The sequence below is a fragment of the Aegilops tauschii genome, chromosome 3, assembly GCF_002575655.3.
Source record: "Aegilops tauschii subsp. strangulata cultivar AL8/78 chromosome 3, Aet v6.0, whole genome shotgun sequence".
Classification (NCBI taxonomy): domain Eukaryota; kingdom Viridiplantae; phylum Streptophyta; class Magnoliopsida; order Poales; family Poaceae; genus Aegilops; species Aegilops tauschii.
In genome coordinates this window covers 352,181,912-352,209,340 of record NC_053037.3, presented here as the reverse complement: position 1 = coordinate 352,209,340, position 27,429 = coordinate 352,181,912, and the positions used below count along the sequence as shown (strand labels likewise).

Here is a 27,429-nt window from a genome sequence, read left to right as displayed (position 1 = left end):
TGATCCCTTATAATAATTTCAAGAAAGTGTTCACCCTAACTGTGCACCGTTGCGAAGGTTCGTTGTTTCGAAGCACCACGTGATGATCGGGTGTGATAGATTCTAACGTTCGAATACAACGGGTGTTGACGAGCCTAGCATGTACAGACATGGCCTCGGAACACACGCAATACACTTAGGTTGACTTGACGAGCCTAGCATGTACAGACATGGCCTTGGAATACGGAGGACCGAAAGGTCGAGCATGAGTCGTATAGAAGATACGATCAACATGGAGATGTTCACCGATCTTGACTAGTCTGTCTCACGTGATGATCGGACACGGCCTAGTTAAACTCGGATCATGTTTCACTTAGATGACGAGAGGGATGTCTATCTGAGTGGGAGTTCATTAAATAATTTGATTATATGAACTTAGTCTAAAATCTTTACACTATGTCTTGTAGATCAAATGGCCAACGTTGTCCTCAATCTCAACGCGTTCCTAGAGAAAACCAAGCTGAAATATGATGGCAGCAACTATACGGACTGGGTCCGGAACCTGAGGCTCATCCTTATAGTAGCCAAGAAAGATTATGTCTTAGAAGCACCGCTAGGTGATGCACCAATCCCACAGAACCAAGACGTTATGAACGCTTGGCAATCACATGCTGATGATTACTCCCTCGTTCAGTGCGGCATGCTTTACAGCTTAGAACCGGGTCTCCAAAAGCGTTTTGAGAAACATGGAGCATATGAGATGTTCGAGGAGCTGAAACTGGTTTTTCAAGCTCATGCCCGGGTCGAGAGATATGATGTCTCTGACAAGTTTTTCAGCTGTAAAATGGAGGAGAACAGTTCTGTTAGCGAGCACATACTCAGAATGTCTGGGTTGCACAACCGCTTGTCTCAGCTGGGAGTTAATCTCCCGGATGACGCGGTCATTGACAGAATCCTCCAGTCGCTTCCACCAAGCTACAAGAGCTTTGTGATGAACTACAATATGCAGGGGATGGAAAAGACCATTCCCGAGGTATATTCAATGCTGAAATCAGCGGAAGGGGAGATCAGAAAAGAACATCAAGTGTTGATGGTGAATAAAACCACTAAGTTCAAGAAGGGCAAGGGTAAGAAGAACTTCAAGAAGGACGGCAAGGGAGTTGTCGCGCCCGGTAAACCAGTTACTGGGAAGAAGTCAAAGAATGGACCAAGCCCGAGACTGAGTGCTTTTATTGCAAGGGAGGTGGTCACTGGAAGCGGAACTGCCCCAAATACTTAGCGGACAAGAAGAAGGCCGGCAACGCCAAAGGAACTACGGAATAAACAGAGACTGGCGAAGGACGAGGTGACGATGCGCGTCGGGAATGGTTCCAAGGTCGATGTGATCGCCGTCGGCACGCTACCTCTGCATCTACCCACGGGATTAGTTTTAAACCTCAATAATTGTTATTTAGTGCCAGCTTTGAGCATGAACATTGTATCTGGATCTCGTTTAATTCGAGATGGCTACTCATTTAAATCCGAGAATAATGGTTGTTCTATTTATTTGAGAGATATGTTTTATGGTCATGCCCCGCTGGTCAATGGTTTATTTTTGATGAATCTCGAACGTGATGTTACACATGTTCATAGTGTGAATACCAAAAGATGTAAAGTTGATAACGATAGTCCCACATACTTGTGGCACTGCCGCCTTGGTCACATTGGTGCCAAGCGCATGAAGAAGCTCCATGCAGATGGACTTTTGGAGTCTCTTGATTACGAATCATTTGACACGTGCGAACCATGCCTCATGGGTAAGATGACCAAGACTCCGTTCTCCGAAACAATGGAGCGAGCAACCAACTTATTGGAAATCATACATACCGATGTGTGTGGTCCAACGAGTGTTGAGGCTCGCGGAGGATATCGTTATGTTCTCACTCTCACTGATGATTTAAGTAGATATGGGTATGTCTACCTGATGAAACACAAGTCTGAAACCTTTGAAAAGTTCAAGGAATTTCAGAGTGAAGTTGAGAATCAACGTGACAGAAAAATAAAATTCTTACGATCAGATCGTGGTGGAGAATATTTAAGTCACGAATTTGGTACACACTTAAGGAAATGTGGAATAGTTTCACAACTCACGCCGCCTGGAACACCTCAGAGAAATGGTGTGTCCGAACGTCGTAATCGCACTCTATTGGATATGGTGCGATCTATGATGTCTCTTACCGATTTACCGCTCTCATTTTGGGGTTATGCTTTAGAGACTGCCGCATTCACTTTAAATAGGGCTCCGTCGAAATCCGTTGAGACGACACCGTATGAATTATGGTTTGGGAAGAAACCTAAGCTGTCGTTTCTAAAAGTTTGGGGATGCGATGCTTATGTCAAGAAACTTCAACCTGAAAAGCTTGAACCCAAATCGGAAAAATGCGTCTTCATAGGATACCCTAAGGAAACTATTGGGTACACCTTCTACCTCAGATCCGAAGGCAAGATCTTCGTTGCCAAGAACGGGTCCTTTCTGGAGAAGGAGTTTCTCTCGAAAGAATTGAGTGGGAGGAAAGTGGAACTTGATGAGGTGATAGTCACCCCTTCCGAACCGGAAAGTAGCGCAGCGCGGGAAAATGTTCGTGTGGTGCCTACACCGACTGGGGAGGAAGTTAATGATGATGATCATGAAGCTTCGGATCAAGTTACTGAATTTCGTAGGTCCACAAGGACACGTTCCGCACCAGAGTGGTACGGCAACCCTGTCCTGGAAATCATGTTGTTAGACAACGGTGAACCTTCGAACTATGAAGAAGCGATGGCGGGCCCGGATTCTGACAAATGGCTAGAAGCCATGAAATACGAGATAGGATCCATGTATGAAACCGAAGTATGGACTTTGACTGACTTGCCCGATGATCGGCGAGCCATAGAAAACAAATGGATCTTTAAGAAGAAGACGGATGCGGATGGTAATGTGACCATCTACAAAGCTCGACTTGTCGCTAAGGGTTATCGACAAGTTCAAGGGGTTGACTACGATGAGACTTTCTCACCCGTAGCGAAGCTAAAGTCCGTCCGAATCATGTTAGCAATTGCCGCATACTATGATTATGAGATATGGCAGATGGACGTCAAAACGGCATTCCTTAACGGCTTCCTTAAGGAAGAGTTGTATATGATGCAGCCGGAAGGTTTTGTCGATCCTAAGAATGCTAACAAAGTATGCAAGCTCCAGCGCTCAATCTATGGGCTGGTGCAAGCATCTCGGAGTTGGAACATTCGCTTTGATGAGATGATCAAAGCGTTTGGGTTTACACAGACTTATGGAGAAGCCTGTGTTTACAAGAAAGTGAGTGGGAGCTCTGTAGCATTTCTCATATTATATGTGGATGACATACTATTGATGGGAAATGATATAGAATTCTTGGAAAGTATAAAGGCCTATTTGAATAAGTGTTTTTCAATGAAGGACCTTGGAGAAGCTGCTTATATATTAGGCATCAAGATCTATAGAGATAGATCAAGACGCCTCATTGGTCTTTCACAGAGTACATACCTTGACAAGATATTGAAGAAGTTCAGTATGGATTAGTCCAAGAAGGGGTTCTTGCCTGTATTGCAAGGTGTGCAATTGAGCACGGCTCAATGTCCGACCACGGCAGAAGATATAGAAGAGATGAGTGTCATCCCCTATGCCTCGGCCATAGGGTCTATTATGTATGCCATGCTGTGTACCAGACCTGATGTAAACCTTGCCGTAAGTTTGGTAGGAAGGTACCAAAGTAATCCCGGCAAGGAACACTGGACAGCGGTCAAGAATATCCTGAAGTACCTGAAGAGGACTAAGGATATGTTTCTTGTTTATGGAGGTGACGAAGAGCTCGTCGTAAAGGGTTACGTCGACGCTAGCTTCGACACAGATCTGGATGACTCGAAGTCACAGACTGGATACGTGTATATTTTGAATGGAGGAGCAGTAAGCTGGTGCAGTTGCAAGCAAAGCGTCGTGGCGGGATCTACATGTGAAGCGGAGTACATGGCAGCCTCAGAGGCAGCACAGGAAGCAGTCTAGATGAAGGAGTTCATTAACGACCTAGGGGTGATTCCCAATGCGTCGGGCCCGATGACTCTCTTATGTGACAACACTGGAGCTATTGCCCTTGCGAAGGAGCCCAGGTTTCACAGGAAGACCAGGCATATCAAGCGTCGCTTCAACTCCATTCATGAAAGTGTTCAAAATGGAGACATAGATATTTGTAAAGTACATACGGACCTGAATGTAGCAGATCCGTTGACTAAACCTCTCCCTAGGGCAAAACATGATCAACACCAGGACGCAATGGGTGTTCGATTCATCACAATGTAACTAGATTATTGACTCTAGTGCAAGTGGGAGACCGTTGGAAATATGCCCTAGAGGCAATAATAAATGGTTATTATTATATTTCTTTGTTCATGATAATCGTCTATTATTCATGCTATAATTGTATTGTCCGGAAATCGTAATACATGTGTGAATGCATAGACCACAACGTGTCCCTAGTAAGCCTCTAGTTGACTAGCTCGTTGATCAACAGATAGTCATGGTTTCCTGACTATGGACATTGGATGTCATTGATAACGGGATCACATCATTAGGAGAATGATGTGATGGACAAGACCCAATCCTAAGCATAGCATTAAAGATCGTGTAGTTTCGTTTGCTAGAGCTTTTCCAATGTCAAGTATCTTTTCCTTAGACCATGAGATCTTGCAACTCCCGGATACCGTAGGAGTGCTTTGGGTGTGCCAAACGTCACAACGTAACTGGGTGACTATAAAGGTGCACTACGGGTATCTCCGAAAGTGTCTGTTGGGTTGGCACGGATCGAGACTGGGATTTGTCACTCCGTGTGACGGAGAGGTATCTCTGGGCCCACTCGGTAATGCATCATCATAATGAGCTCAATGTGACTAAGGCGTTAGTCACGGGATCATGCATTGCGGTACGAGTAAAGAGACTTGCCGGTAACGAGATTGAACAAGGTATTGGGATACCGACGATCGAATCTCGGGCAAGTAACATACCGATTGACAAAGGGAATTGCATACGGATTGATTGAATCCTCGACACCGTGGTTCATCCGATGAGATCACCGTGGAACATGTGGGAGCCAACATGGGTATCCAGATCCCGCTGTTGGTTATTGACCAGAGAGGCGTCTCGGTCATGTCTGCATGTCTCCCGAACCCGTAGGGTCTACACACTTAAGGTCCGGTGACGCTAGGGTTGTAGAGATATATGTATGCGGAAACCCGAAAGTTGTTCGGAGTCCCGGATGAGATCCCGGACGTCACGAGAGGTTCTGCAATGGTCCGGAGGTGAAGAATTATATATAGGAAGTCAAGTTTCGGCCACCGGGAAAGTTTCGGGGGTTACCGGTATTGTACCGGGACCACCGGAAGGGTCCCGGGGGTCCACCGGGTGGGGCCACCTATCCCGGAGGGCCCCGTGGCCTGAAAGTGGAAGGGAACCAGCCCTTAGTGGGCTGGGGCGCCCCCCTTGGGCCTCCCCCCATGCGCCTAGGGTTGGGAACCCTGGGGGGGAGCTTCCCCCTTGCCTTGGGGGGCAAGGCACCCCTTCCCCCCTTTGGCCGCCGCCCCCCCTTGGAGATCCCATCTCCCTGGGCCGGCGCCCCCCCCAGGGGGCCTATATAAAGGGGGGAGGGAGGGCAGCAACCTACAGCCTTGGGCGCCTCCCTCCTCCCCTGCAACACCTCTCTCTCTCTCTCGCAGAAGCTCGGCGAAGCCCTGCCGGAGACCCGCTACATCCACCACCACGCCGTCGTGCTGCTGGATCTCCATCAACCTCTCCTTCCCCCTTGCTGGATCAAGAAGGAGGAGACGTCGCTGCACCGTACGTGTGTTGAACGCGGAGGTGCCGTCCGTTCGGCACTCGGTCATCGGTGATTTGGATCACGGCGAGTACGACTCCGTCATCCACGTTCATTGGAACGCTTCCGCTCGCGATCTACAAGGGTATGTAGATGCGCTCCTTTCCCCTCGTTGCTAGTATACTCCATAGATGCATCTTGGTGAGCGTAGAAAATTTTTAAAATTATGCTACGATTCCCAACAAAAACAAGATAAGACTTTCGGGACGAAGTGCCGCCATCTCGAGGCGGAACCTGGGCAGGAGCACTTTTGCTCTCCGGAGGAGCGATTTCGCCGGGGATACTTCCCTCCGGGAGGGGGAAACCGAAGCCACCGACATCACCAATGATCCTCTCATCGTGGGAGGACCAATCTTCATCAACATCTTCACCAACACCATCTCATCTCAAACCCTAGTCCATCTCTTGTATTCAATCTTTGTCCCAAAACCTCAGATTGGTACGTGTGGGTTGCTAGTAGTGTTGATTTATAAACACATTCGCTCCCTTGGTGGTTTTGGTAATTAATGTCAACATACATATTGTTGGACTAACACTTTTATCTAGTATGTTTCAGACAAGTTAAATAGTGGCAGGCAAGGATATGAGGATGTGGACCTCTTCAAAATGCTAAGGACAAAGATTGGCAGAGCTCCAAGACTCTACATTTTTGCTCAAGTGATCCAAGATCGCATTGAGTCCATAGGAAAGCCAATACTATTAAAAGGGGATGAGGTTTTGATCATGACTCAATTTCTCAAAGTGCTTAGTGATAATGCTCGAAAACCCTTAACTACTTCTCCACACTCCTATCCAAAACCCTAACTATCCATCTTGGTCCCACAGAAACATTTCCATCCGGACCCACCGAAATGAACCATACACTACCACATGCCAAACCCTAACACTTCGATACAGCCAAAATGGATCTCGGTCTCACCAAGATGGCCTGACCAAGTTTCTGTGATGAAGTTGCTTCATTTCGGAATCACCGGGATGAACTGATCGGAATTTCTGAAACGAGGTCTTTCCCTAGCCATTGCACTTTGGTCTCGCCGAGATGTACTGTTCGGTCTCACCGAAATGCCTAACGGTCAAGTCTTTTACACTAGTCGGTCTCACCGAGATTTTCATGTCGGTGTCACCGAGTTTGGTCAAAGACTTGTAATGGTTGGATTTTGGTGTTGCCTACTTATACCCCTCCACCACTGCTTGCTCAGAGGGAGAGCCATTATAATGAACCACAACTTCCACTACTCATTTTCTGAGAAGAGAACCACCTACTCATGTGTTGAGATCAAGAGATTCCAATCCAACCATTTGAACCTTGATTTCTAGCCTTTCCCAAGTTGCTTTCCATTCATTCCTCTCATCCACCAAAGCCAAATCTATGAGAGAGTGTTTGAGTGTTGGGGAGACTATCAATTGAAGCACAAGAACAAGGAGTTCATCATCAAGAACACCATCTATTACCTTTTGGAGAGTGGTGTCTCCTAGATTTGTTAGGTGTCACTTGGGAGCCTCCAAGAGATTGTGGAGTTGAACCAAGGAGTTTGTAAGGGCAAGTAGATCGCCTACTTCGTGAAGATCTACCCGAATGAGGCTAGTCCTTCGTGGGCGCAGGCTATGATGGAATGGACAAGGTTGCTTCTTCGTAGACCCTTTGTGGGTGGTGCCCTCTGTGGACTCGCGCAACTGTTACCCTCAGTGGGTTGAAGTCTCCATCAACGTGGATGTACGATAGCACCACCTAGCGGAACCACGCCAAAAATCTTCGTGTCCTCATTGCGTTTGATCTTCCATCTCTACCCTTTACTTTCCGCACAATTGCATGCTTTACTATTTCCGCTGCCCTATCTTTAGATATGCATGTGTAGGAAGTCTTGGTGTTATCTTAACTAGTGCCAAAATCTGCCTAAATTTCAAGAGAACTAAAAACTGCACCTTTGGTTGGTTAAGAGCCTATTTACCCCACCCTCCTCTAGACCTATCTTCTCCGATCCTACATGATTACACCTTGTAGTTGATGCTAGTTGGTTTACTTAGTGGAAGATTAAATGTTTAGATCCTCAAGCATATTCAATACCCCTCTGATCTTGAACATGAATATAATTTGTGAGTAGTTACTTTTGTTCTTGAGGACATGAGAGAAGTCTTGTTATAAGTAATCATGTGAAGTTGGTATTCGTTCGATATTTTGATGATATGAATGTTGTTGCTTCCTTTAGTGGTGTCATGTGAACGTCGACTACATAACACTTCACCATACTTGGGCCAAAGGGAAGGCATTGTGGAGTAATAAGTAGATGATGGGTTGCTAGAGTGACAGAAGCTTAAACCCTAGTTTATGCGTTATTTCGTAAGGGGCTGATTTGAATCCATATGTTTCATGATATGGTTAGATTTATTTTAATTCTTCTTTCGTAGTTGCGGATGCTTGCGAGAGGGGGGTAATCGTAAGTGGGTTGCTTGTTCAAGTAACGAACACAAATCAACTAAACATGATGAACGTGATTAGACGGCAATTCCCATGTGTCCTCGAGAGCACCTTGCTTTATATAAGAGAAATTTCCGGCTTGTCCTTTGCTATAAAAAGGATTGGGACACCTTGTTACACCTTTGTTACTATTACTACTTGTTCCTTATTACGAATTATCTTGCTACAAAACTATCTATCACCGCTACTTCCAGTACCTGCAGAGAATACCTTGCTGAAAACAGAAGAACATTTCCTTCTACTCCTCGTTGGGTTCGACACTCTTACTTATCGAAAGGACCACGATTGACCCCCTATACTTGTGGGTCATCATGCTCGCATTTTTCTATTATATCTGTGTATTGGGGTAGGCCCGGCCACCGGTTTCTCCCACACCTCCTTGACCATATCATGGAAGTCATCCCGAAGCAACCACCCAAGTTCAAACTTGAACTTGTGTCTATGTTGTAGTCGTGGCAAACCAGTCGTTAGGAGAATGGGTACGTGGTCCAATATAGCCTCGATACGAGGTAGAGCACGAACATACACCATAGGAAATTTAGATTCCCAATCAGTATCCATTAAAACGCGATCTAGTTTCTCATATGTCGGTTCTGAAAGATTGTTCGCCCAAGTGAATTGTCTTCCAACCATGGACACATCTCGCAGATCTAGATTGTCGATGATAGCATTGAAAAGGAAAAGCCAATGATTATCAAACCTACCGCGGCTTTTCTCATTTGGAAATCAAAGCAAATTGAAATCCCCACCTATAAGAATGAGATAGGGATTATCTTTCGCCAGATTAACCAATTGACGAAGAAACTCGGCCTTGAACTCATCCTGGGTTGCCCCCTACACGGCGACGAGGGTCCATGTGAAGTTGTCGGCCTTGTTGCGAGTATGGAGTTTAACGTGAAACTCACCATCCGAACTAGCCAAAACATCCATGGACCATGTATTTACACCAAGTAAAATGACCCTAGAATGACCTCTAGGCGGTCGTGAAACCCAAGTAAAGTCTATCACGCCTGAAAGACGATTAAGCAGACTCACTAAGAAATCACGTCTCCCCATTTCAGAGATAGCGAGAAAGTCCAAATTGTGTTCCCTATTACATTCCGCAATGAATAAATGTTTAGCCAAGTCACGGAGACCTCTGCCATTAAAAAACATGTCATTCATGAGGAAACAGTAGGAGATTTAGAACACTTCACCCTCTTATGGGTCTTACTATCTTTTTTCGAACGTGCGTCTAGTCATGAGCGATAGTGAAGCCGTCAGAGGCAGAAGTTGCCGCTTGATGGATGAAGCCGAGCCGATACAATAGGCGGGCAAAGTGAGCAAGACCAAGACGGGCCATACGTGGAGTGGCGAAGGGTTGCCGTTTGTGAATTGAGTCAATCAAGTGACGTTTGAAAAATGAGTGGAATTCTGGAGTGGACCGAATATCCATGGGGTGTCTTCAATGTGAGGAGTGCATAACGATTGGCTTCTAATGATCTTCACAATGGGTGCATGGCCTCCTCAAGCCACCACCCGGATGTCAGACGTGAAGGTTAGAAAGCTCTATGGTCATGTCAAGCACCGCCAAAGGTACAGAACTTCGGTTGGCGTTTAGCAAATAATTTTCTGCTATGTGGTGCAACAAACATAAACAAAATTTGGAAACTACCTCGCTATGCCCTATCCCCGATGATGATGAGGAAGATTCTTTCTATACTTTCTGTACATGCAAAAACGCATGGTGTGCACGGGTTGTCGAATGGGCTCTTCATGTTGTTGAATCAATCAAGAATACGGGTCCAGAATGGTTCATTCAGTTACTTTGTGAGCTAGATGAGCTAATGACAGTTCGACTTCTAAAGCTCTTCTGGAGAATGTGGTATGTTAGAAACGAGATCATGCACTCAAAGCCTGCCCCTCCCGTGGATGTTTCTGTTAGATTTCTGGCAAGCTATCTATCCTCCTTGCATTCTATTGCAACCTGCCCAAATGATGATCATGTTAAAGGTAAAGGCCCGGTTCAGTTGTGCTTCCCGCTTACTGCTCGCACATGTGATAATGCCCCCATTCATAGTACTCCATGGTCATGCCCTTCTGCTGGGTGTGTTAAGCTAAACACAGATGGATCTATTTTGGATGGGATTGATGGTATTGGTATGCTTCTTCGAGACCACACTGGCGGCATAGTTTTCAGTTCATGTCGACATTTGTTTTCATGCAGTGATGTGTTGGAAGCTGAGATACTAGCTATCCGGGAGGGACTCATGCTATCTCTACAGTGGAGCAATCTGCCAATTGACATTGAAAGTGATAGCTTGGAGGCAGTAAACATGTTGAGAAGTGGAGAAACAAACAGATCAAAATATGCCTTTCTTATTACAGAGATCAAAGAAAGCATGTCCGAACGTAGTTCTTGTATTACTCATATCCGTCGTAGTTCTAATTCTCTAGTCATATTTTGGCAACTTTCACAGGACTCACGGCCAAATTGTTGTATGGTTTGGGTCGGGACCAGAGGTCTTTTAGACGTTGTTAAGCGTGGTTGTACTTTGATTGAGTAATACAAGAATTATTTCCGAAAAAAAAGATTAACACTTTTTTTAATGCATCAAATCTATTATAAAGGTTGATCAAAAGTACAGAGCATCTCAAACATAAATAAATAAAAGTATACCAAAATTTGGACCATCCAACCACCACTGCCAACGGCGACTACTTCTCCAGGGCACTAGTCCTTAGGGATACGCGCACGAGTACTTTTTGGATGTCATCGACAAGGTCAGACCAGCTTCTAATCCATCCCAAATGTTCAACTTGAGAAGGATTGAAGCCTGGAAGACCGACCCGAAGAAGAAGCGTCACCATTCGTCCGAGCATCACCCCTGCGAGGACTGAAACCCCTAACTGATCTATTAGCCGGAGCCGAGGGACCAAGATTCCCCTCCCCGCCACCGACCATCGGAGGGGAGGCGAATCCACGGGCTCGTCGACAGATATCGAGGGAGGAAGGCTTTGCCCTAGCCACCTTTTGAGAGGGAAAAAAAGACGTGATCACCCATTTCAAATCTAGAACTTGAATCCGAATGAGCAGGTTTCAGCACAAGAAATCTGACCATTTGATTTGATGAGAAGACGGCGGGGGTCATCAGTACCACTTTTTTGTGTTGCTTTTTAATTTCCACATTTCATTTGTCTGTTTTTGTTGCGTGAGATCTTCTTTTCTTATTGACCTGTGTCTGTTTTGTTTTGCCTGGAGGTGTTAAGTACGACCGACCAGTGACAAGAGAAACGAAGAGGTGTTAAGTGCGAAAGTGACGAGAGAAATGGAAGGTCGGTATCTATGGTGCAAAAGTAATCATGAAATGTTAAGTGCGAAACTAGACATTGTTAACGCTAACACATGCTCAATCATGGGAGGAGCCAGGCATGCCAATCCTGACCTTGAGAGACTCCATAGTCGTTAGCAATCGATTATGGCTTTCCCGGTACCATATGTTATTGCTCAACCGCGTCGATGATAGAGACGCTACAAATGTCAAACACTGGACCACACCCTACCCCTGCCTGGGGAGAGCAAAGATACAAACATTTTTATATCCCAGTTCGCGAAACCACTTGCACAAGCTATCCGGATCGGTGACCAACGGCGTTAATTAACTACAGTACGAGAATGGAAAACAAAATCCAGATTCAGCACCCAACATAAGAAATATCATGCAACGGAGAACAGATGCAGCTCTTCTGATAAAAATTATACTCTGCCTTGGGCACATTGTACTTGTACACATGAGGGAATCGCATTGCTCCAACGAATTAGTAAACTAACAAGGCACACACTTTTTACACTGGCAGATTGTCGAGGCAGCCACCATGATGTGCCACCAGATAACCAATACAAACCTGACTGATGTACTACATACATACCAACCTACCGAGCAACAGCTTCCCTGTTCCACATCTAGCCCACTTTGCCCCCAAAAAGAGGCAAAAGGCTTATTATTGTCCTACCTGCATAAATGGTCACCGGAGACAGAAGCTCTTATTCACTGTACTCTGACGAGTATGAGGTCGCGCCTTCATCTTCATCTGCATTCACCTCAACTCCATCACCACCATCATCCCCATCATCACCTATATCATCATCCTCGTCCATCTCATCATCAACATCAGCGGAAGCATGGTTCACGTCATATTCTTCCTCGTCGCCCTCTCCGTCCGCTTCAGCATCTTCATCATCATCCTCGGTCTCATCATCCATCATGACAAGGGCATGGGGTCTCAATCCACCAGAATAGGCTCTCGAGTAATCTGGAACCTGCTCCTCCTCATACTCCTCGTCCATGGGCTGGCCGTTTTCCCCGTTGTCTTCTGATTGATCTGATTCGGATCCAGAGCTGGTCTCATCACCTTCACCTTGGATGTACGGTCTTCTGCTCTCCAAGCCCCACTCTTCTGCACCTGAGCTTCGTGGGGACTCCTCAACAGCAGAAGGCTTCACATTGCTAAGCATGCTGAAGCTTCCCAACAGATTAGCCTTTGGAATCGATCTGCCTCTGCCCTCAGATGATGGCTGCCGAGGCCTAACTGTGCGACGTCCGCGCCCACGGCCACGGCCACGGCCACGGCCTCGACGTGCGTTCTTTCTTGGGGCTTTCTCATATGCAGCATCCTCATCCATAAATTCAATCCTAGATGAGCTGCTAATACCTCTTGGGATCCTTCCACCTCGACTTCGACCTCTTCCTCCCCTGCTACCTCCTCTACTTCCTCTTCCACGACCCCTGCGGCCACTACTGGGAGGCCCCCTTGCATCATACAGGTCAAAACCAGTTGGTTCCAACGGCTCTATATCTTGTGCCTTCTTAACAACAGTATACCTTGATGCAAGCTTCTGCAGGAAGGGAAAAATAATCACACAACTAATGGTAGCATTAAACATGAAAAGCAACGTACATGTCGTACAAACAAATCATCAACTTGAACATTTGATGGCAATACATGATTTAATTGCATATGTATAGTAGAGCAAGAAGGTACAAAGCAAGTGAGAGACGAAGTAGAAAGTCTGGTGCGTCTGAATACTTTTGCAACGATAGTACGCCATTTTATACAGTAGTTACTACTTAAAGTTCAAACAACAAAAGGCAGTATTCTCGAACTTTATCTTACCATGGAATCTCCACCATCTCTCTCCTTCTTTTGATTCTGTACGTATGAAACAGCATAATCAAGGTCTAACATTCTTAATGTGATGGCAGCAGTAGTGTCAGGAACCCATGGAAGTACAGAAGTTCCAGGTAGTGAGGAAGGATTCTGGGAAGGCATATCTTCTGTCTTTGAGTTATTAAGCAATTCATTTGATGTTTCAAAATCAGAAGACAGGTAGTCTCGTCTTATTGCACCTTCCAGCAGAGTCAACATCTGCAAGGGAGCGAAGAACATCAGCACAGATATTATGTGAAAAGGTAGAGAAATGAAATAAGAATGAACCCATCAGTATGCACATAATTTTCAGCATCTGTACTTGAATCGTGTAAATATACCCAGGAAGAGGGTAACAGTAAGAAGCCATGAGTCATCAAAACAAGCTATGCCAGTTTCCAAGAGTATATAGGAAGCCATGAGCGATAAAAACATGGTCCAGTTTCCAAAAGGGAGTAACAGAAGTAATAAGATAGGAAGCCATGAGCCATGAAAACAATCTAAATTCTTCAAGAAAAGTGTTTATGCCTGTTGCATTAGCATCGCCCTTGGTGCTTCAATTCATGTATGCTAAGGCTGGAGCTAGTAAGAGATGGCATTGCTGGTGAAGTGGTCAAAACTCAAAACCACATGGTTCAAGCTATCATGGCCAGTCAGCTTGATGGTCAATCCTGGTTATAACCAACGCTATTTCAGCAATTTAATAATTACCCACATTCACTGACACAGAATAATGCAGTCTTATTGCCATGAATGTTTCAGGCTGTTTTCTAATAAGGCCTTGACCATCTACCACAACTGCTTCTAGCCAACATATTCAGAGATCAATTCACATAAGGCAATAGATGTTTGCCAAACAAAAAATCTAACCACATGTCCAGAGTAAGGGAGAAATAAATGCAGAACCTGGAATATTTCCTCAACGGATGTGGTAGAGTACAACTTCACACCCCAAGATTTCCGATATCCATCACTCCAAAATGGTTGAAGTGCTTCTGATGGTATCGAAGCCTGTAAAAAAACACCAATATATCATCAAACAGCTACAGTGGACAAGTAAGCTAAACTGAGAAGCAAACAACCAACAGAAACTTCACCTCAATTGTAGCTAACTGCAACTTGAGCAATCTCATTCCAATTGGAACAGAATAGTCTGCGATTTGCATCTTCCAGTTAGGGTCAGTTCTTCTCTTCTCTTCGCATTGTGACATGTGCTCAGAATAATTATAAATGGATTTGAAGGTCTTATGGCAAGACGAGCAGTGCCTTTCTTCTGCTAAGTAAATCTGATAGCAGTAATTACAAGAATGCATCAGTGCAGAGCATCTTTTCTTCCCATACTTCATGGCACATGTCAGTTGGCGATCGCAACATTCGCTCCACATCCATTTTAAAAATCCATCCGCCCTTTTTGAGATAGATATCTTCTCCACATCATTACGCCCAAGCTCTATTTTGAACGAATCAGAATATGTGGTGGCACTATCAGCAGAGACACTGGAAAGAGTGCTGCTTGGGCTTCCAAACTCACTACGATAACTTGCACGCATTGTATCAGTAGCTCCATTCTTTAGGTACCTTCCAGCTGATTGTTCAATGGCTGCGTCCCGTTTCCTCTTAATACCTTCCTTAAAGGTTGATTCAACCCTTTGCAGCATCGAGTGCAGTTGTGCCTCCCGGCTGCCACGTGTATCAAGGGAAGCTACCAGAGCATCAAACACCTGCAGTTTTATTACACAGAATATCTAAAGATTAGAGACAATGTGATGGATGCACTATATATATCCTGCTATGGCTGACTGTAAAAGGAACATTGAAAACAGAGGCAAATAGATTTCAGATTTCTACACGGTGTATGCATCTGTGGACACAAAACAGCATTAGGTTATATATTTCAAAAGGTAGGCACAGACTGCATGCAGAGTAAAGACTGTAGATAGTGTAAGGGCAGCCCGAGCTCCCGCTTGCACAGGGTCCGACCACTTTGGGTCTTTTGTACGCAGCCTTTCCCTACATTTCTGCAAGAGGCTGTTTACAGGACGATGTAGATAGAGTAAATACCAAAATTCAAATGTTCATCTAAAAAGAGGGATTTAGTACAGAACCAACTTCAAACTAGTTAGCTGGAAGTTAAAAGTTAACATATACGAACTTATAAACAACAAGGGAGTTTCCGCGATTCCTGTGGGAATTTACTGTTTCCTATAAAATAATCCTACATTATTCCAGCACTCTAAACAGGGCATAAATGGTTAAAATCATACGATCTGAAAGCTAACATCAATCTTCAAAAGTGAACTAGTGCATCATATTTGAAGAAAAATAACACATAGAAAAAAGATAAAACAATAGTGCTTGCATACTCTCCAGAAATGTGTTCTGATAACTACAAAATTTTAAGTGTGCTGTATAACAACTAGGTTAAATCGTACTTGAAAAACTATAACACAGAAAAAAGAGAGCAGAATATTCATTAGCATAACAACATATTCTCCAGAATTCTGTTCTGACAAGTAAACTGCAGTTTTGAGTTATATGTATGATAACCAGGTTAGCTCAAATATATACAAACGAAATCAATACCTCCTCTGAGTCAATAACCCTCCAATATCCCTCTCTCGATTCAAAAAAGATTCTTCCTGAACCAGGATCATTTGGTGATGTGGAAGTTGAAAACTGCCAATATCTGTTTCGTCTCCGATCCTGTCCCAGGGGAAGTGATCTGTAAACATACAGCTGCTCTGCTCTATGACCAATATATGATTTCAACTGAGACCGTGTTTTATCGGCATATGCATACTGCTGAACAGATAAATTGTCTGGTGTTGCACTGGTTTCTTGCCCCGTGCCATTCCTTTCATAAGACACATTGCCAGCATTACTCTGTTGATTAAGTATCTCATTATTGTTTGAAGTCCCTGCATTTTCATCATTGTCTATATCAAGATTACGGACTGGAGTTGGAGTAGTCTCTGTGGCATTATTTTCTGGAATAACATCAGCCTTTAAACTCGTGTAAGAATTATACTGCACTTTGCTAGCAAACTCTTCTTTGTAACGTCTTTTATCAAGTTGTGCCTCCGCCCACATTTGTTTTTTTATGGCATTCGCTGCTTCCAAACGTTCCTGCAAGACTCTTATAATCAAGTGTTGCCTAATAAGAAAGTGACAACTGAAAGGATAGTTGAAGGATCTTTACCTCGAGAACAGCTCGAATAGAGTTCCCTTCAGTGGCAACACCAACAAGCGCGACCAATGCATTTAGACGTTCTTCGACACTAAGATCACAATAGTCACCTTCTGCTAGTCCCTGTACCCAAGACTCACCTTGGTTGCTTTCATCGATCTGTGTATCTTCAGCATCACCAGTGATTACCTCAGGATGATCTGATGAAGCTCTGAGAGGTGAAACACTTGAAGTACCTACTGCACTGGAGTCGCCTAAAGAAAGCATGGCGATATCTTTTCGAGATGTAGTAGTAGAACTAATTGGTCGAGTTAATGCAGCATCCAAATCATCTGGATCCCCTTTTACGTCACCAACTTTAGTCGCAGTTGGTACTACACCTTGTGCTTTAACAGCAAGAAGGGGGTCCTTCTCATCTCCTACCTCAATATTCACATCATCACCATCAGGGTCATCATCACAATCAGATTCCTCGTCTCTATCAACATCATCCACCTCTTTTTCAGCTTCAGAGTCAGACAGCACATTCTGAAAAGCCCTAATTTTTTCACGTGCTGCTGACAACACAGCCTCAGAATCAGCTGGATCTTTTCTGTAAGGGGACTTTACACAATATGTTGAAGGAGCAGTTCGCTCAAAAAGTTTTGTATCCCTTGACAAGGCGGCAGCTATAGATGCCTCAGGTGTCTTGCTTGTGGTAAGATCTCTCAGTCCAGATTTCTGAACAGAGAAAGAGCAAATAAATCTATTAAATTAGAGATAGAAGAACAGAAGGCATGATAAAGCTAGCATATCTTTATGCTGCATACCTGGATTTTCTCTGCAACTTCCAATATTGTGAGACCACTGCTATCTTCAAGAGAAAGCACATGGAAAGCAGCAAATTTTACCGTCCCAGGAGTGAGGCGATGCCGAGATCGACGATGGGTGTAACCTCTTTCTTTCATCAAAGCGGCAGCACGCACGGCTGCTGAACCATTTCGGAGAGCTGATATGACATTCTGACCATCCTGGCCCTATATATCAAATTTTATATGAATCTTGTTAAAACTCTTCCAGAAGTGTTTCTTGTCATGCACAAGTATGGGATAGCATACAAACCTCATTTTCATCACGATAAAAAACATCTTCAGCATTCCTTTTCTTCAGTTGAGGTCCAAAACCAGCAGATAAAGCAAACTGCCGTAAAATTTCAGGCCAGGTAAGAAGATTGAGGTGGCGCTGCCAGTTACGTATATTGAATCCCCAAGAATATGCCTGTAAAAAGGGTTAAAATATATAAATCTCATGCAAACAACAAATAATCTGAAGGAACAATCAGAGCTTTCAGGATATCTGCACACACACACCCCTTCAACAATTTGTGGATGGCCACCTCCTGGATTTACACCCAATGCAACCGACGGAGTTCGGGCGACATCCTCAATATCCTTTATGATAGATTTCAGAAGAGCAACATGCAATTCCCCCAACAACCTTGAATCCTACAAAACAAATCCAGTAAGCTAACTCATGGCATTACTTATTAGGCTATTATCGCCTTCACCAACAGCTACAAGAAAAGGTAGCCAGGAGAGATGACATCGAACAACTTATGGGTTTAAAAAGAGTGAAGTTACATAGCACCTATGAAATTGATGGAAACAGCAGAGTATCCAATAACAAACCAAATTCATGGCAAACATTAGATACAAAAAACCTATCAATGGTTGGTTTGCAAGGTCCATCAGGTCCAAGTTTCATCAATGTCTATCAAAAATGTGCTGGTAAATTTATAAATATTAGTACTGTGATAACTTTTTGCAGCAAACATGCTGATACAAGTTCTTGTGCCTAATATAGCAAGTAAACAATACAAATACATTCACCCCCCTAGTCCGTTTTACTAGAACAGTCCAGGGCAGATAATTACCCTCTCCAAAGAAACACTTACATAATCATGAAGAGACTGAATAAACTCATCAAGTGTAACTGAAGAAAGCTCGAGGACATCAGCAAAAGTAATCAAGAATTTCCACACCTGCAATTCATGTAGCAACAGTTTCACTGCAAATATTATCAAGTACACATAACTGAACTATCTAACTCTAGAATAGCATGCGCATTAGCTTAAAAATGACCAGCAGTTCTATCCGATAGAATGTTAATTGCAAAAGGTGTACTGAGCTAAGCACATAACTAACAAATGAATGTGAACTTACTACGTAGTCCAGTAATTAAATGAAGTGTTCTAACTATCTGTTGGCAGTTTGACACTACAACACCTAATGGAAATATCTAAAACAAGATCAGAACATGTCTTCTCAATAAAACAAGAAGCTAGTCCAATGCTTCTGGGTTTAATATCTCTTGGAGCAATGGAATGCTAGAAAAGCAACACTTTGCAGCATGTGTAATGTAACATCTCTTCATGCGTACTCTGGAAAAGAAGTGATCATGGTGCGTCGTTTATATCCACATTGACCTGATTCGAATGTATTAAAAAGGAGTATTTACCACATGCACTTGACAAAAAGTCAAAGACAAGGAAAGATATACAACCAAGAACGCAACATATATGTGATTTCTTGATAAGATAAAAGCAACACTTTGCAGCATGTGTAATGTAACATCTCTTCGGAAATGGATTGCACATCTGCATATTATTGGAGCGGGGCCAACTGCAAGTATTGCAACAACCATATATAACAATCAGACCATTACCATCAAAAGCTTTCCAACACTTTCCTCGGATCCTGTCCAAGGCTTTATCGACAATGGCGCCTTCAATCTCACCGTTTCAGGGGGGAATTGGCTCAACATGCCTGGAAGAAGAATGCGGGGCAGGAAGGGGGGGTGAAAAATGCAATGTGCAGTTAGACATCACGTGTTGGAAAAATGATGCATTAAACAAAAGCATACGGCCAACGTTGCACATCTATTTCTACATGGCGAGCTTGCCCACCCTAGTCTTACACAGCGGCGCCCCCATTTTTTCCCCTAATGCATGTATGCAGCAAACAGAGAGGAAGTGTGCATGTAGTATGTAAGCATGACATCAGCAACATTCTCTCGACTCTTAAAACTAAAAACTTATATCTCTCGAACCGCTAATCCAATTGACGATCAGTTTCACCGTTGGCTTCGTTGCGGCGAGATCTTCGAAGCTAGATCCCATGTTCACATGTTTCGGTGACTTCTTTTTTGGTCAACGATTGCCAGATTATAGCCACGTATTTACCAGATTATAATAACCTGGCTACCAGGTCGCCACTACTGTAAAGATTTGCATGATAGGGCTGCTAGGGTTTTTACCATCTCTTAAATGTTCTTAACACTTGAATACTCACTCTAGTTTCTACATAAACACTGCATTTCCTAAGAACATATAAACTTTTGCCATTTGCCTCGAACCGTACACTATAATGTGGCAACTGTTAACTGCTAACTTGGCAACAGTGGTACTATAATCTGGGAACTGGCGCCACAAAAACATTCATCAAAACGAAACAACATGGGGTCTTGTTTTGAAGCCCTCGTCAAGACAAACTCAAAAATAAAGATGGATTGCTAATCGGATTAACGATTTGAGATAAATCATATCAAAAACTCAGATTTAGTACAATATGTCGATGATGTCAGTATGAGGTGTAAGATTCTGCATGCATGCATAGCTCTCTTCCTCCAGTAATAACCATTTAGATTTTCCCTTCTTTGATACTGTCATAACCCATACGTAAAAGGATATATACACAACCAAACGAGTACTAACTAATTAAATGAATCACTCAGACTTCAGATCTAGACACCATTTAACTTTAATCAGTTCTTTGGGCAATAAATTTTAGAGGTGGATTTTGAACTACGAGTTTTTGTGCAAGATTCGGGAGTGGTTTGATTTTGTTGTATTTCACTTACAATAGTACTTAATAAGCATACCTCGGAATGAATCCAGCTGCTGCAATGTGTCACTATCAAGACAAAGCATTGAGGGTAACCCTTTGCTTTGCGCAGCCAATTCCATTAGCTCCAAGCGCTCATCTTCCACAAGCTCCATATACTCCCGTGCAATTCTTCGTGCTGTGGCCCTTTCATTAGCAGCCTTCTGCCTCGCCATCTCTTTCTCTTTTCTGAGTTCCTCCTTTTGTCTTTGTTTCTCTGCCTGCAAATATGTAGACAGATCTTAATGCTAAACAGAATTAGTGCTACATATACTACAGTATCTGGGTTACAGTTTATTTCAAAGGAACTAAAAAAACTAACTCGTCTAGATTGCTTCTGCAAAAACTTCTCCATGCGCTCATGTTCCCGCCTTTGCTCCCTTTGGAATCTCTCTTCCTCTCTTTGCCTCTCACGAAGCAATCGCTCCTCTTCTTTTCTCCTTTCACGATCATGTCTCTCCATTTCCTTGCGCATTTGTTCCTCTCTCTGCAAGGACATGAAACCATAAATGACTTTCAAGCCAAATAGTATATGCTGATGATATCCATCAATTGAAAACAAGCAGATACCTTTCTCCTCAATATGTCTTGTTTTTCAAGCTCCTTCCTAATCCGTTTTTCATGAGCTTCGACTTCCTTTGCAATTTTTGCTTCCTCGTTATGCTGAAGAACATGCCAGATAAAGTCAATATGCTCACAAATGTCCAAGGCTGAAGAAAAAGATGCATATATGAGGTTAGAGAGAAACATACTTTTCGCTTCCTATCCACTCGAGAAGCATCTTCATCATGATAAGCCCTTGTTTCCGATGATATAAGTGGGTCTTCAAAGCCAGCAACATGAGAACTACCAAATTGACCATCGACTGGCACAGAATTAATGTTGCTATTAGATTGATTCATCTCGTAATCTGTCGATACTGCAGGAAACACCTGAGGCCTGCCAGGTTGAGGCAGAAGACCTTGGCCTTCAAAAGCATAACCAGGCGCCATCTCCTCAGATACATGGAGAAGGTGCGGTCCTGGAGTGACAGATGGAATCCTCGAATTTGAAGCTTCAACCGGAGTGTCATAGTAATGAGATCTACTTGCTCTCTCGTATGTATCACTTGGCTGCTCAGGAAGAAATTGATACTCATGAACTGCCCTCGATCCACCATGAGGGTGAACTTGAGGTGGTGGATTACCAACCATTGATTTTCTCTTTCCAGCAAACGAATTCGGAACAAAAGGGTGCTCCATGCTGGGCAAAAATGAGGACACCTGGTGGGGGAAAAGATGCATAAACAATTAGGGGTTGGTTTGAGAAAGAAATCAAGGGGGAGGGGGACTCGAGCCTTAGAATAAAATATCGCACCAACAGTGCTCTCACTTTCAGTCCTCAAAATAAAGATCACGGCACAGATGATTAGAACAAGATAGTGGTAGACTCGCTGAGAAGCTAGTTATAAATAAGAAGGAACATTGGATAAAGGAGAACTTCAATGGAAAAGGTATCAACGGGTGGCACGTACACCGATGAAGTAACACGCATAAAGAGAGCAAGTGTTCCCACTAAATATGGCCATATAAAACCTGGAACTGCAGTTGAGCACAACCAATGCATGCATCGAAACTCGGTGCTATTTCCCTTTTAAAAAGGGTTGTGCATGACGTTGACAAGACACCCGTACTACACAGTAACGATGACATATCAACACGTGTTCGCACCAACATTTTTTACCATTTGGTAGATCCAAATACATGGCCTACTCCAGATCATGAAATCTCCGTTGTTGGTGTTAAGCACGATACACTGGACTCATTTCATTGGGACAACAATACAATTCCTGGCAAACAAAAGTTTACAGAAACAATTTTTGCAGTGACGAAAATCCACTACACGCTTATAAGGCACTAAGATACATAAACTTAGAGCATCTCTAGCAGACTCCGTAAAACGCCGCGACCCGCAAAATTCAGGCGAGTATACGGGCTCGGCCCAATTTTCTGGCCAGAACAGAGCCCGTATACTCGCCCGGCCCGTAAAAAAATTTACCGCAGCCCGCAAACCCCACCCCCGAAGCCGTATAACTACGGGTTTGCGGGGCAGATACGGGTCGAAACCCTATCCCCCTGCCACCGCGTTTTGCCACAATTCCCCACTTCCTCCCTCGCATTTCTCGCCGCCGGTGAGCCCACTTCCGCCTCCCGCCGCCATGTGGGGCCGTATGTGGAGCTCCGGCCGCAGCTCCGACGGGGGCGACGACCCCGAGCGCGAGCGGTGTGTCCGCGCGGACGGCGCGAGGAAGCGCGCGGCCAAGAAGTGGGCCAACCAAGGCCTCGAGCCGCCGGCATCGCTCCTCTGTCGCGAGACGAAGGAGTACGACCGCCGGCACGGGCGGACGCCCTCCTCGGCCGCGGGTTCTTCCTCTTCCCGCGCGGCTCTTCTCCCCGTGAAGAGGGAGTGGGCGGAGCTCGTCGCCGTGAAGCAGGAGCCGGAGGAGGGCAAGCTTGTCGCCATCAAGCAGGAGCCGGAGGAGATCGCGCGCCGAGGCGTCGTCGGGCCCGAAGATTTCGTCGGCGATGTCGACGCGGTCGCGGCCGCCATTGCCGAATGGAGCTTGCGACAGGAGGAGTGCCGCCTTCACGACGAGGAGCTCGAAGACCTCCTTTTCAAGCAGGCGGTCGCGGCCAACCTCGCCGCGAAGGACAAGGACGACGAGTGGCGGCGCATCCGCGAGGAGCAGAGGGAGAAGTACATCGACCTCGTCAGCTCCTACGAGGACTGAGCTCCTCCACCGCGTCGGCCTCGCCGCCGCGAGCGCGTCCATTTTGGTAGCCGCCTTGAGCCCGCAGATCCCCACCCCCCTCTAGTAGTAGTAGAATGTATGTATGATCATGTGTGATAAACTATGAATGATCAGTGTGGTTGCAATTTCTCCCGCGAACGTTTTTTTTAAATTATGCAGTTTCATATACGGGGTCTATTCTGCAGCGCAAGATTTCGACCCGCAAAACAGTTCCTCCTCGAACTGTAAACGCGTTATGCGGGTCAGAATTATACGGGGTCTGCTAGAGATGCTCTTATGCAAGTTTCCTAAATATTTACCTTTAAGAGATTCGGATCATGCCTAGAAAATATCTTTGCGTCATATGATCGGACAGGCTGCTTTTGCTGCTCCGGAACTGCGTGAGAAAAAGTATGTCAGCAATCAGAAGGATATAAAATTATGAATAAATGGTGACTCTGCCCATGCTATCAATAGATACCACACATGAATCTTCTTTCACCAAATAGAGAAGCTCAATGGTGCAGGCCTTTGTTATATGTCATTAGGCGATTGCTTAACTGTGTGTTTATTTTTTTACTTGTATAAAAATAATCTGGAAGAGTCTAATGAAACACCCCCACACAAGGTGCTGTCATGCAAACTCGCATTTTAGCCACTGGATCAGATTTACAGACTTCGGGTGGTGGGCAGCTTGCCGCACACACGCCCATATCTCACCCCTGCACACTTACTCATCGGTATGCAGCAGCTATGTCTGCTCAATCTGAAGGTAGTAGAGCGCTCACACACACACACACACACACACGCACGCACGCGCGCGCGCGCAGATGTCATAGGAAAGCGGCATTGAGCAAGTCAACTGATCACTGATCAAGGCACTTTAGGATTTCGTGTTACAGACTGATCCAATGTAAACCACTTTCCATAGGGTGATGGTGGAATGTTATTACCGACTAATGTTCCTTATTTTTTGCTATGTATTTCATTCAGATGAGGAAAAAGTTACTTGTCAAAAGTTCAGTTTTCTACCTTAAAACTCTAAACCGTATGACTTGCCACCTCAAACTATTGAAACCATCCATTTTCACCCTTATGGTTTCATTTTCATTAGTTAACTTTTAACTTTTAAGTGACGTGAACAAGTTCCGAAAATCCAAAACAAGCTCCACCATTTAAGATAATAAAAAATTCACCAGATGCTAAGAAAAATCAGTGAAAACATATCAATAAACGGAACTTAGTACATTGCTACGACATGGCAGTGATGTGGTGGACACGTGGCAGTCACATCAGAACTTGTGAAACTACCCAAGGGCAAGGGTAAAAATGGACGGTTTCAATATTTCAAGGCTACGAATCAAATGGCTTTAGACTTGAGGGTCGAAAAGTGAACTTCTGCTTAAGTTCAAGGTTGACAATGAAATTCTTTTATTCATAAAAAGGTTATTCGTCTTTGTTTGATAAGATCCTATGATATGTAGGAGTAGTTATTATCTAAATCACTCCTCACTAGAAGGAAATTAGTAATTTAGTCTATACTACATGGCCCTCTTAATCCAAGTTTGAAGGGATGTTTTGTCTTACTTTTCATCTCCGCTTTATGTTGATCAATCATTCTTCTCCAACATATGATCTACAGCTCCTTTTCATTATTAGATAATGACTCATCCGGTCACTCCAATCCCATACTATTACTCTCCACTTCCCAGTAAAAGGAAGTTACAGAAGTAACAAATAATTCAGTAAACTAAATTTAAGTCTTCACCATTAATCCATTATTAAGAAAACGATGCATAAGATTAATGGGTTTAAGAGTAGTCTACATAAAAAACCTGAATGCAAAATCACACTAAGCACGGACAAATGAGACCTGAAAGTTTCCACCCGGTAAAACTACAAATTAGCTTGGGCATTCTTTAGCTCAAAATCCTCATGTTGAACACAATAACTTCAGATTTTAGGAAAAGTACCGATTGGTGCACCAAAGGCGCCTGGAGGAAGCGGATCAAAATCGACACCGAGGACTGGTCCATCCTCCCTCAACGGTTCCCCGAGCTGTGACTCGACGGAAGTAATCACCCTGAGCTCAGCTTGCCTGAACTGCATCGGCGCCACGGGTGGTGGCAGCATAACAGGCAATGGCTCATAATACCTCCTCCCAATGTCCCTCCCAATGTCAGGTGCAGAAATCCTAGGCACTGCCGAAGACCGTCCAGCTCCCCTACGGGAGTGAGTAAGGGGCAGCAGCGGCTCGTCATAAGGACTGCCGGCGCTCATCATAAGGTCAGTGCTCGCCAGCGGCATTGCCTGTAGCGGCAACACCGGCGGCGGTACGGGCACAGGTGTTGCTGGGCCCTCTTGGTCCCGCCGTTGCCTCTTTGCCGGCGGCTTGCGGTCCTTGAGCCGCCTGTGGCAGAACCACATTTGCAGCTGCCTGTCTGACAGGCCTATCTTCACTGACAGCTCGGCACGCATGGCTTCCGAGGGGTACTGCTCCGCTGCACGAAACGAAAACGATGAATCGAACCCTCGTTGAAAAGCTGAATCGAACACAACCCAAAAAATCCTACAGAACTCAAAACATCAAAACACGCGCACCTAAATACGTCTGCTCTAGAACATCGAGCTGGTAGGGGGTCTTCATCATGCGCTTCACCGGCTTCTCCCCGGAGCCGGAGGGGCCCGCGGCGCCCCCGGAGGCCGAGGCCGGGGCGGCCACGGCCGGCGGCGCAGGGGTCTGGGGCGTCCTCTCCTCCGGCGCCTCCCGCGGCGGCCCGTCTCCGGCGCCGGCGGCGTCCATGGCGGCGAGGACCGAAACCTAGATCCGAACTCCAGCAGAGGAACCCAGAAGCTTTCCCCTCCCGTAGGGTTTTCCCCGCACCAAGAAACAGGAGCGAATGCGGCACTTTCCCACTATGTGCCCCAGGCGAGGCGAGGAAAAGTCGAATCGATGTGCGGCCGGATCTTCTTCGCCACGAAGCGAAGCGGGACAGTTAATACTACTAGTACTAATGATGATGACTTGAACACTACGAACAACGGGGGACGAGGCGCACGAGAGGGCAGATTGGGATGTGGGGGAAAGAAAAACAGGAACAGCAGCAGCAGCAGCGGGAGGAAGGCGGAGGCGGAGGCAGCAGCAACAGGGAGGGCCACTGCTGGAGCTGGTGGATCATTCATGCGCCTTTGGGATTGGGTTCCGATTTGGATCGCTTCCATCGTATGCTAGCTAGGGTAGTACTACTGCGGGTTCGGGCACCTTTTATTGCCCTCTTTTCTTTTCTGGCAGCTGCTGCTGCTGCGTTGTTTTGTTGTTGTGTGCGGGGAATATTTGTGGATCGATGCGGGGGGGTGTAGAATAATTAGTGGGTGCTTGGATTTCTTGGGGTTTGATCTTCTGGGGTGGCTTTTGTGCTTTTGACTAGTACTAGTAGTGGCTGGGGGGCGCGGGGTTGCTGCTGGTGCGTGTGCTGTGTTCATAGGATTGCTCCTCCCGTACGAAGGGGGATCATTGGACGAAGCGCGGGCGGATACAAGAACTGGCCGGGATCTTCTGCGGGGCGCGGCGTTGCGTGGCCTGCGGCCGCCAGGCGACTTTGGTGGTTAGGTTTGGGACGCCGGTCGTGCACGTGATGACAGATGATGGTGGTAGGGCCTCCTGTCTCCTGCTGGAGTCGACTATAAAAACAAAAATCTCCTCGTGAGAATGTGTAAGAGCAACTCCCACGCGCCCACCCATTTTATTCGTCCATTTGAATTGAAACAGACAAAAAATCAAAAACATCGACTCAACGCGCCGATCCAAATAGACGCGCGTCCGCTTTTTCTTTGCCGCATGACCCATTCCAGGCCTAAATTTGGATCTTGTTTACGCCAGCACAGACAAGAAATGAACGTGTGCGACGCCCGCCTACTCCTCCCCCTGGCCCGCCAGTCGGTGGTACATAGCCTTTTCATCTTCTTCCCATCAATAATCAGCACACCCGGCTACC

General features: G+C 45.2%; 1 protein-coding gene across 2 annotated transcripts; it reads right to left on the bottom strand.

Moving 5' to 3' along the window:
- Window positions 1–12,070: 12,070 nt before the first annotated feature.
- Window positions 12,071–26,766, bottom strand: LOC109751302 (homeobox-DDT domain protein RLT2). Of its 2 annotated transcripts, none has more exons than XM_020310193.4 (18): window positions 26,036–26,766; window positions 25,408–25,935; window positions 23,755–23,831; window positions 21,417–21,926; window positions 21,235–21,327; window positions 20,987–21,151; window positions 20,663–20,885; window positions 19,448–19,548; window positions 18,678–18,764; window positions 18,094–18,228; window positions 17,846–18,001; window positions 17,554–17,760; window positions 16,757–17,464; window positions 16,141–16,683; window positions 14,655–15,278; window positions 14,464–14,568; window positions 13,525–13,776; window positions 12,071–13,246 (listed from the first exon to the last, which is right to left on the bottom strand). In XM_020310193.4, exons 1-18 carry the CDS (start codon window positions 26,235–26,237, stop codon window positions 12,395–12,397), a joined length of 5,568 nt encoding a protein of 1,855 aa, XP_020165782.1. In that variant the 5' UTR covers window positions 26,238–26,766; the 3' UTR covers window positions 12,071–12,394. The 2 variants fall into 2 exon arrangements, with proteins under 2 accessions (XP_020165782.1, XP_020165783.1); XM_020310194.4 differs by having other exon boundaries at window positions 12,071–13,243.
- Between the last annotated feature and the right edge of the window lie 663 nt (window positions 26,767–27,429).